This window comes from Oratosquilla oratoria, chromosome 1 (assembly GCF_046742065.1).
Source record: "Oratosquilla oratoria isolate Oo_2021 chromosome 1, ASM4674206v1, whole genome shotgun sequence".
NCBI lineage: Eukaryota > Metazoa > Arthropoda > Malacostraca > Stomatopoda > Squillidae > Oratosquilla > Oratosquilla oratoria.
Genome location: NC_134777.1, coordinates 40173148 through 40185647, shown reverse-complemented (window position 1 = coordinate 40185647; position 12500 = coordinate 40173148). Strand labels below are relative to the sequence as shown.

The following is a 12500-nucleotide window of genomic DNA, read 5'->3' as shown; positions in this document are numbered from 1 at the left end:
AGAAATGTTGTTTCCTCCACATAAGACATGAAGGACTGAGCAAATAGAACGCCCAAGGGCGAGCCCATTCCAATTCCATCGGTCTGTACATACAGTTTACCTTCGGGGCACCTGAACGGGGCCTCTGTTGTACAAATAATCAACATTTCCCATGGACACCATGAAAGAAATGTTGATTATTTATATTTGAATTTCACTCCCCCACCACTCAGACGATCGGCTAGACTCCGTAGTGGGAACTCGGACGGCAGTTTATGTATTTAAACCTTTCTCTCTCTCTATCATTTGTACTTTCCTTTTAGACGTGAGTAATAACACTCTTGTTAAATATCTTATGTTACACCTGTATATTTGTATTTGTATTTTTGTAATTTATATGTACCAACATTTGTATTCATTATTGAAGAAATTTTGTCAACCCTGATGATGTCTCTCTGAAGACGAAAGCTCGATAATATTAAATGGAGAACTATGGAGATCTTGTATTAGCTCAGCCTACAACTGGAAAAAAAATTGATTAAAAGAAATAGAAAACATTAAGAAAAAGTTGAACAACTGTCAGAATGCTGTCGTATTTAATTCAACAACATCAAAGAAAACCTGCTTCCTTACTTCACGAATACACACACACACACACACACACACACACACACACACACACACACACACACACATATATATATATATATATATATATATATATATACATATATATATATGTGTGTGTGTGTGTGTGTGTGTGTGTGTGTGTGTGTGTGTGTGTGTGTGTGTGTGTGTGTGTGTGTGTGTGTATGTATTTATATATGTATATATATATGTATATATATATATATCTATGTATATATATATATATATATATATATATATATATGTATATATATATATACATGTGTGTGTGTGTGTATACATATATATACATATATATATATATATATATATATATATATATAATCAAACGAATGAAAAAGCATACCTGCGTAACTAGTCAGGAATAAACTCAGACTAAGACGCCCGTGTTTCCTACTCCACTTACGTCACCCTGTCAGAATCTCTCTCTCTCTCTCTCTCTATATATATATATATATATATATATATATATATATACATATATATATATATATATATACATATATATATATATATATATTATATACATATATGTATGTATGTATATACATATTTATATATATATATATATATATATATATATATATATATATTACAAAGGATTGCAAAGAAGGAGCATACTGACAAGAGACCTTTTGGTCCATAACTAGGTCGGACGCGAAAAAAGAATTATAATAACGATGAATAGATAAATATATATATATGTATATATATATATATATATATATATATATATATATATACATATATATATATATTTATGTATATACATATATATACATATATATATATATATATATATATATATATATATATATATAATTCAAAGGATTGCAAAGAAGGAGCATACAGACAAGAGACCTTTTGGTCCATAACTAGGTAGGACGCGAAAAAAGAATTATAATAACGATGAATAAATAAATAAATAAATAAATAGAAAATATAATAATATAAATAGCAATGAATTAATAAATAAATTGAAACTATAATAACATGATTAATAAAATAAATAAATAAATAGAAAAATTAATCAATAAACAAACAGGTAAATAGTAAATGATAAATTGACAGATAAATATCGAAAAATTATAATCAAGCAAATAATAGTAAACAGAGAAATAATAACAAACAAATAAACAAAAAATATAAAATAAATGACAGGCATTACACCATATTGCTTAGGTGTTTATCTAAACGAATCTCAAAGCTTCGAACTGAACTACATTGCACTACCCCTGCAGGAAGTTTATTCCATTTATCAACTACATGGTTGGCGAAGTTGTTTCTACCAACTTCCAAATAGAATATATTTCCTGACAGTTTGAGACCATTATTTCTTGTCAGATTTACATTCAGTGTGAAAATTTTGTCACTTTTGATGTTAATTCCCTTTAGAATCTTAAAGACCTGTATCAAGTCACCTCTGAGTCTACACTTTTTTAGGGAAAACAGATTCATATGTTTTAGTCGATCATTTGACATTTGGAATCAATTTTGTGGTTCATGGTTATACTTTTTCCAATTTGTTAACGTCTTTAACGAGATTCAGTGACCATACGGAGACAGTATATTCCAAATGTGGACGAACTAGCGATTTATATAGCTTGTTAATGAGAGATGACTTTTGAAGTCAAAAGATCGCGCAATCAGTCCTAGAATTTCATATGCTTTCTCAGAGAGTGAAAAACACTGCTTTTATGATTTGAGATCGTTAATGATAATTACGCCGAGATCCTTTTCATTATCCCCTTTTGTTAACGAATTTCTAAATAACTTGTAATCGTACTTACTGGTATTTTTACCAATGTGCATACCCTTCCATTTATTTGTGTTAAATTTCATTAGCCATCTTTCAGACCACTGCTGTAGTTTATCTAAATCTTCTTGTACATTAAATTGGTTAAACTCATCATTTGCCAACCCGCATATATATATATGTATATACCAAGAACTACTATTATACAGAATGTGCACACCCAGATTCCTGGCTCCGCTAGCGGAGGCCATTGCTTTCTTTGTAACCTAACATTTTATATTGGACAAATATATCAGAACTAAAAACCTAACATTATATATAGGACAAATATATCAATTATTGACTTATTCAATGCAACATAAGTTAATATAAACTTTTATAGTGAAACAAGAATTTTTTTAAGAAACTGTTATGCTTTGAAATACCAATTTTAGCCGAACTTATCTTGTATTATTGTATGAGGTTAGTGGACACTTTAAAGGAACCCAAGTTGCTGTTGTTTTACATTTTACAAAAGGGATTATAGTTAAACCTTTGTGATTGCAAACATTCACACAAATAAACAGACATAGAAGCAAAAGCTTACCTGACTGCAGGGATTAATCAGCGAGCCGGACCTTATTTACAGAGATCTGGAGAAGGACTGCATTCTTCTACTGGTCTTTCTCTAGGTTGTGGAGTCCATTCAGAAGAACATTTGCCAGACGACGGAACATCTTGGGGCAGTCAATGTCAATCCCACTGAAGCTGGCCAGTGTCGACAAGATCTCCATCAGTTTTTTTTTTTTTTTTTTTTTTTTTTTCCTGGCAGCAGGAACGGTGACGGGCTTCCTTGATGAAACACAGTCCACATCTGACAAGATCAAAAGTACACACATGTGGAGTTGTCGGGGAACCTCTGGACACTGTCTCGATAAAGTCCTTAACGTCACTGGTCACAAGAGGTTCCTTGGCGCTGAAGACCACATCGTCTACGCACTTCGTCTCCAGCCACCCCGCCACTTAGGCCGCACTGCACTCTTCATTCACAGTCAGTGTCACATCTGTGGTGCACCTCTCAATAGAGGCTGCATCCTCTAGGTCAATTGCAATCCCCGAGCAGGTATGTTCCTTCGACACAGGGTGGACATCGATGGACTGGAGGTTTACGGCAGCATATCTCGTGAGGCGCTGCTTGCATGCGGAAAGCATATCCCCAGTGGTCATGAAAGAGTTTACACCAGTTAATTGATGGTAGACTCTGGGTCTCACGTAGCAGGACATAATGGAAATCAGCGTTTCTGAACAAGTAGCGGCAAACGGCAATCAGTCCCTGCATAGTCTGCACTAGTGCATTCTTGGTGTCATGGGTAAAACATTTGATTCAATTTACTCCATATCCTGAAGAAGCCTCTTGGAAAATCAACAGGAAAGTCTGCAGGCTGGTTGACTGGGGATCCTAAACAGCTCGATATGTATCGTTTATGCCCTGATCTTGCCCCTTCCCAGATACATTCACTAAATTCCACCAGTTGAGGATGATTTGGATGAACTTAGCAGTGTCATGACATCCTCTGAGCTTCAATGAAGCCACAATCTTTTCATTGAAGACCTTCAAGAGATGATGCACATTTTGTAGTTGAAGTCGTGAGGGGTTGACAGCAAATTTAGTGAGGGGAGCAGTCTTCAGAATACTGCCTTTCTCTGACTCGTACAGTTCCTTGACGTCAACAAATGATGCTGTTGTTTTATTGTCAAGACTGATCTTCTGGCACTTCTCACTGATCCAGTTGTTGCGGATGCACTTCAGAAGATGTACTGTGTCAAAAAGGAAAAATCAGACACGATCTTTGTCAAGAGGATGCTTGGCTGTGGCACGGCAATCACCCGGAAAATCAAACAGCTTACAGTACTGCTGGTTTATTTTGTGGTTGTCTGTGATAGACCCGATGACACGCCCACCTGCCCTCTCAACAGCAGCTGCCGCCTCCATCACACGCTCAAGCTGGTGTGCTGCTGTGAGCTTGTGGACGGGTGTCACAGAAATCATAACACAAGGTCCTCTGTGCAGCGACTTCATCATAATACATAGCATAGAAGTGGCTTTGCAGTCTGGCTTGCTCACTGCTATGCCACTCAGAACCCCTACAGAAAACGCAACAGTTGGCCGAATCTGTACTTCATCTATCAAGAGAAATACATTCTTCTGCTGCAGTGTCTTTACTTTTGCAAGTGTTTCCCTCATCACCTGATCCTTGTCAATAGATGAAGTGATGTACTACAGCTTGCGTTTGCTTGGCAGCACCAAAAAGTCTCTGAGCTGTTCATAACTACACTTGGGGTATGATTCAAGAGCAAAACAATAAGCATTCATGGAAAACTGTTTCTGTGATAAAAGCTCAAACTGGCGTGTCAAAAATACCAGCATCTTCTAATTCTCGGTGTTCACACAAGCTAACGTATGGGTTTGAAGAAGAGTGACAACAATCTCAATCATTTTGTCAAACGGGATGTCATACTTAGTTGTTAAGCGCACCGCTTCGGCGAACTGACCATACGACCTCAAATCATTGTTGGGATGAAGTGTCTTACCCAGTGGTACACTAATGCCCTTCTTGAATGCACGGCAGATCAGTGGGCTACACAACGTGGGCGTGTTTTCGACAATCACAGACAGGCTGCACTCGCTGAAATTTTCTGTCATGAACAGACACACTAACCTTTCTTCCGATCTTGAAATAAATAAGTTCTTGTACTGTTTCTGTAGGTCACGTTCAGATCTAAAAGCATCAAATGAAGTAATCGTATCTTTCTGAAGAAAATGCCTCAGTTGCTTGTCTTCGGCCTTCGACGGCGAAGTACAGGTTTTGAAGATGGCACACATGAAGCAGGCACATTGAAGACACTGGGAGGGATCACAGGTCACGTAGAACCACCAGGCAACTTGATAGAAGGAGGATTACCACTCCAGTGTTTCTCACAAATGAAAAATCTGTCAGAATCAACAACAAAGTTCTTACGTGGTGGTAGCACATCAAGCCACTTCTGTTTTTCATAACGGTCTTTTGGCAGTCGAAACACTCGGCACCTGTTATCCTTGTTATAATTACCGTTGCAGTTAACAACCCCACACTTATTCGGTATTTCTAATACACAAAATCAGCAAGAAAGAACCTATAAAGAACCAAAAAACAAACAAAATTAGCAAGAACCTATGTAAACAAACACTACTCACTTCAAAATGCAGCCACGCGCAAAATACGGAGCGACACAACCTTACACCTCCACTGCTCGTAGCACACTGGACTGGCCTCCGCTAGCGGAGTCAGGAATCTGGGTGTGCACGTCCTGTATAATAGTGGTCTTTGGTGTATATATATATACACACACACACACATATATATATATATATATATATATATATATATATACATATTCACATATATGCATATATGTATTTACTTATAAATATATATATATGTGTGTGTGTGTGTGTGTGTGTGTGTGTGTGTGTGTGTGTGTGTGTGTGTGTGTGTGTGTGTGTGTGTGTGTGTGTGTGTGTGTGTGTGTGTGTGTGTGTGTGTATACATATATATACATATATATTTATATATATATATATATATATATATATATATATATATATACATATATGTATGGACTTAATAAACCGATAAATGAACATAAAAATGACGTAAAACCCCACAGATCATCCAGTTCCATAGTAATGCATGTGGATAAGCATGGCCACCTTCCAGACTGGAACAATACAACCATATTAAATAAAGGATCATCCAAGAAAATGAGGAAGACAATTGAGGCAGCATACATTAACACTAATAACAACGTTAACTATAGAGAAGGTTTTATATGTCTAGCAAAAGCCACAAGCTTATCAATAATAAAAGAACACAGAAATAAAATAACAAGCTCTCCGAAGCGTCCCATGAGATGACCCGTCTATGTATAAAATCCCCTGTTATGTTTGAGTTGTTAGCTTTGTGATCAAGACCCTGCGGGTCGAAACATTAAAGCATTAAAATTCTCCCATTACTCCTCGTCTGCTTCCTCCACCTTCAGTCTTATATATATATATATATATATATATATATATATATATATATACATATGTGTGTGTGTGTGTGTGTGTGTGTGTGTGTGTGTGTGTGTGTGTGTGTGTGTGTGTGTGTGTGTGTGTGTGTGTGTGTGTGTGTGTGTACATATACATATATGTACATATATATATTTATATTATATATATATATATATATTTATATATATATATATATATATATATATATATTGGCAGACCTTCTAAAAATTCAGTCTGTCCTAAAAATACACAACTTCTTGGAGGGCTTGCCTAAATGGGAAAATTCGATAAAAAAAAAACTACGTCTGCTTTAGTTCATGGCTCAGTTGCTAGCGTCTGGCTTCGTGATTATGAACGCTCACGTCAGGGTTCGAGTATATAAACATAATGTGGAAAAATAAGACATGGGTCTAGTTCCAAGATTATTCCTGACTGAATATTGCTGATAAATCTAAAGAGGCTCCCAAAGAATCCTATAACAACATTAGAAAGGTTGTTAGGAATCACATTGGCACACTTATGTCTGCCGACAGTAAACTTGAATATTCAGATGAAGGTATGTGATATCTTGAACAGCTATTTCAGCTCCGTATTTGTAAATGAAACACCTTAAGATGAAGTCTTAAGTGAAGCCTGTGATATGTTGCAGGGAAACTTACTTTTAGGAATATAGCCTTTTTTTTTTTTTTTATTTATTTTTTTTTTTTTTTTTTTTTTTTTTTTTTTTTTTTTTTTTGTATGTCCGGGGATGAACCAAGAGAATGAAAATTAGCTAACGTTACTCCCATATTTAGAGTAACAAAAAGTACGCAATGAACAATAGACTTATAACTTTAACCTCAATCATAGGAAAAATGATTGAAACTGTCATCAGAAATGCTATCGAACATCACTTAAAAAGTAACTGTTTGATAAATGACAGCCAGCATGGATTCTTGTGTAAATAAACTACTTAGATTTTATAACACAGTCATCTCGCATTATGACAAAAGAAACAATGTAGACTTGATATATCTGGACTTCGATAAATATTCTGATACAATCCCACACGAAAGACTAATTGCTAAACTTGCTTCACACAGAATAACAGGTAACCTATTATGTTGGATTAGTAATTAGTTGAACAATCGTGAACAGCGATCTGTTCTGAATGATTAAACTTCAACTTGGAAAATGTTACGAGTGGAGTTCCTCAGGGTTTCGGCAAGTCACAAAATTATTTCCAAATAGAAGAAATAAATCATATGGAAACTGCCTTAAACATATGAATATATTTTCCCTGAAAAAGCAGACTCATGGGTGACTTGATACAGATCTTCGAGATTCTAAAGGGAATTGACAATTTCAAAAATGATTAAATTTCACACTGAATACAAATCAGACAAAAAGTAACTGTCTCAATTTGGTAGTGAGTAGAAATAGCTAACCACGTAGTCAATGAATACAATAAACTTCCTGCAAAGGCAGTACAATGTAGTATGGTTCGAAGTTTTAAGGTTCATTTAGATGAACACCTAAATTGTATGATGTAATGCCTGTCATTTTTTTTCTTCGTTTAACTATCTATTCTTAGCATCCAACAAAGTGATGCACCAAAAGGTCTCGTGTCGGTATGCTCTTCTTTTGCAATCCTTTGTTATCCATTGGCAAGGAGGTAGCTTGAAAATTGGGCATATAATTTGATGTTTTCTATCCAATAAAAGATCAATACAACAATTATGTTTTCAAGGATCTAACATATTCATTTACAAAACATTACTCTGTACACAACTGTATTACCCACCTCTTCAGTCTGTGATGATGTTTCTTTAATTACGATCGAAAGAATGGTCAGGAGAACTATTAACAGCTTCGTCAACGACATCTCTGTAAAATGAATATAGTACATAGTGCTGTATAGAAAATTATCCGTGTTAGCAAAGAATGAAGATAAGTTGAAATACTTGAATACTTAAAACTGGATTTAATGGAGTTGCAAAGTAAAATTGATTGAGTATTTCTATATATTTGCAATGTAGATCTAATTAAAAAAAATCAGTGATCTGGCAACATTGAGAATGAAGAAAAAGAGAACTTGTGGTGCAAAAAATATTCATAGATATTGTAAACCAAGATATCAGTATGACGATGGGAACTGTAATGTATTTTCGAAACCCTTGAGGGCTGTCTTACGAGAAATAATCTGGCAGGATCAAAGCACAAACTGAAACACGGTTATGTAGTACACAAATACACCTACACTTCTTACGAAAACGATCTCTGCGATAATGATGAGTACACTGTATATGGTACTCAAAGGTCCACCCCAAAGACGGACTTCTCGTATCCAGAATGGAGAGATTAGAGATCACATAAGATACACAAATACGATTTAACACGACAAAATCTAAGCAGGAACACAATGATAATGGCAGATAAAAACAATAAAACCAAATTATATCCCAGAAAACGCCTTCCCTGGATACAAATTGAGACCGTTATATTAAACAATGGTAAGATCTGGTGCCAGGGATTCATATCGAGAAAGAGAGCAAACATCAGACTCAATTAGGAGGGATTATTTGATATCATATTATTTCTTTATTCTGTTTTTTGTTTCTATTAGGTAGGCTATTGTCCGGATTTCCGTTCCATTTTCCATAAGGCACTCTACTCTTAGTGATCACTTGGTTCTGAGTCCTTCAATTCCCCACCAGACATCAAACACTTACCTTAATATTTCAGTTTTAATATTATTAATTATACATATTCACTTATTACAGTGATTTTTACTTTCCTCAACGTGTTTTATATCCTTTTTGTTTTATTTGTTTTTGTTCAGGTTCCAGTTACCCTTTCCCTTCCTATTTATATGAAGATTTTTCTTATGACATTTGATCACAGGGTTCTGACTCGTTCACTTCCTTACCAGTCACTCTTCACTTTCTTTGTTATTTCAATTACAGCATTAATTTTCGTCGTTCAGTTAATATGTAATCCCGATGTTTGTCCTGTTTACATTGCTCTTCTGGGTAAATTTAACCTTTATATGTTCACAAGTAGATACCTATTTCTAGTGAGACCATTTAACCCTTCATATGGTACAATTGATCCGCCACCTTCGTGTGGTTGGTCGGTCCTTTTGTCTCTATGTTACTGTTTCACTTTTATTGTATATTGTTGTTCTTGTTTTATCTTTATTGTATTTCTTTGTGCTTTTGCTCAACAAATTGTATACGTTTTTCATTATCAACGGAGTCATCTTCTCTAAGGTCTTCTTCCAGTTGCATCACGGACCACATAAAAAAAAAAAAAAAAAAAAAAAAGAGTTCACTGTAACCATCACACCCGTGAAGATGATTCCTGGAAGGAAATTGAAATGTCGGGTACAATATACCATTCGAATTAAGCTTAGCATCTACTCTTTTTTCTGATATAACACACACACACACACACACACACACACACACACACACACACACACACACACACACACACACACACACACACACACAATATATATATATATATATATATATATATATATATACATATACATATACATGTGTATATATATATATATATATAGATCTATATAAATATATATATATATATATATATATATATATGTATATACACCAAAGGCATTGGTCCATTATAGAGTCAATCTTGGCATAGACCATCTCTTCTTAAAGTTTATAGGTCTCGGTAAGTGAACATAACACAATAAGAGAGATGAATCCCAACGTGAGCGTCAGCCTTACCAACATCAAATTCTCGTCAACCGGAGTAACCTCTATAGCAGGTCAACGTGATTGTGCATCTGTAACATCCCGGCAACCCGCAACAACAGGCTTGGCGGCTTTCACAAGGGCAAATTGCAAGCCCAAAACCACCATATGCGCCATGTATGGTTGTTATCATATATATATATATATATATATATATATATATATATATATATATATATATATATATGTATATATATATATATATACATATATATATATACATATATATACATATATATATATATATACATATATATATATATATATATATATTCCTATACACGTATACATGTACATATATACATATATATATACATATATATATATATATATATATGTATATATATATATATATATATATACCTGTATATATTATTTGTATATATTTGTATAGTTTGTGATATATATATATGAATCTGTATCTTTTCATATACCTCAAGTAGGATTTCGTCCTCTTCCTCTCTGGTGAAGCTCTTCCTCGGTGACTGGTGGAAGTGGTTGTGTGACCGCATGTGCGCAATGCACCTTGTTTTATACTCAGAAAGAATTCGTGGGTTCCACTTTTTCATTTATGATTCCATAACGGTTCCTCTGAAGGGACCTCAGCTTGTTATTGACTATTATGATTTCTGCGTTCAATCCACTCACGATTTAGTGTATATTAACATACCACATCATGTAGTAAAATATCATAACTGAAGATATGTTGTCTGGTAGCCAGACGAAGAAGAAAGGAACGTGCGACCCATTTTGGAACATAATTCTATCCTTGGAGAGTGGTGGCGAGTGAGGCGAGCGTAATATCATCGGCACGCTCTTCTAAGCACTTAAATTTTCGTTGATAACCTCAGAAACGGCTGTCATATTGCCAGGCAAATGGTAGTGGAATCACAAACAGACCATGAGATTGCCAAGTAGGTCACAGTAAATATAGCGACGTACTTTTTATTATCTTTTCTTTCATTTTTTTTCTTTTGGTACACTTTGAGCAGGAAAGGAAAAGAGTATGTGTCTTTACGTATACATGTTCCTCATAATTTCTCAAACTTTTTGCTCCTGTGTCCCAAACTTCCGGGTTATATATGCATTTCCAGTTTTTACCCAACTATAATAATGACCACACCGAACTAAATCGTAATTACGCCATCCACTATCATTAGTTTATAGTGTGTTGTCCATACATTTGAAATCCTATGGACTCCATAGAGATCTATGGAACCCTGATTGAAAACCACTTATCTATAGTATTTAATCATTTTCTTGTGCATTTCTATATTCATTTACATAAGGCACCTTCTGCCTTATGTACCAACTTTTCCACTTAGATAAAAATTTATCTATATTTCCTTTGTATTATTTAATGCATATATATATAGCTTCACAAAAATCACACACACACACACACACACAAACACACACACACACACACACACACACACACACACACACACACACACACACACACACACACACACACACACACACACACACACACACACACACGCACACACACACACACACACACACACACACACACACACACACACACACACACACACACACATATATATATATATATATATATATATATATATATATATATGTATATTTATATTATACATACATATACATATATGTATATATATATATATATTTATATATATGTATATGTATGTATTATATACACATGTATACATATATATATATATATATATATATATTTATATATATATATGAGAGAGTGATAGGTGGGGAAGGGTAAATGAAGATGGGCTTTTAGAATACATCCTAACGTTTCGGTCACTATGACCTTCTTCAGAGGACTCAGTATGTTACATCGTGATCACAAATTTTATACTTGCAGTGGGAGGAACTCGCCAAGCTTCGAGTGTCAGGTCTTTTCCAGAGCGTTGATTATTAGGAGACTAGCTGCTTTGGAAAGGCATATAAATCCTTCTCTAAAAGCCCATCTTCATTTACCCTTCCCCACCTATCACTCTCTCATTTGTCTAAAACAATATCTATCTATATATATATATATACAGTATATATATATATATATATATATATATATATGTGCTTCGTTAGTTTCTTTTTCCAAGTGGTCTACTTGGCATATATATATATATATATATATATATATATATATATATATATATATATATATATATATACATATATGTATATATATATATATATATATACATGGGTATGAAGATCTGGAGTCTGGGATCCATGTTGAAGGGGAGAAGCGTAAACAACAGATTCAAAGGAT

General features: G+C 34.5%; 1 protein-coding gene across 1 annotated transcript in view; it reads right to left on the bottom strand.

The window, feature by feature from the left end:
* LOC143030527 (uncharacterized) overlaps positions 1-10713 on the bottom strand; it is an 18925-nt gene extending 8212 nt beyond the window's left edge. Inside the window, exons 1-2 of the mRNA XM_076193676.1 lie at positions 10660-10713; positions 8239-8321 (exon numbers count right to left, since the gene is read on the bottom strand). Coding sequence (XP_076049791.1) covers positions 8239-8319 — 81 coding nt within the window. The 5' untranslated portion in view covers positions 8320-8321; positions 10660-10713. The remainder of the gene's footprint in view (positions 1-8238; positions 8322-10659) is intronic.
* Positions 10714-12500: the final 1787 nt, after the last annotated feature.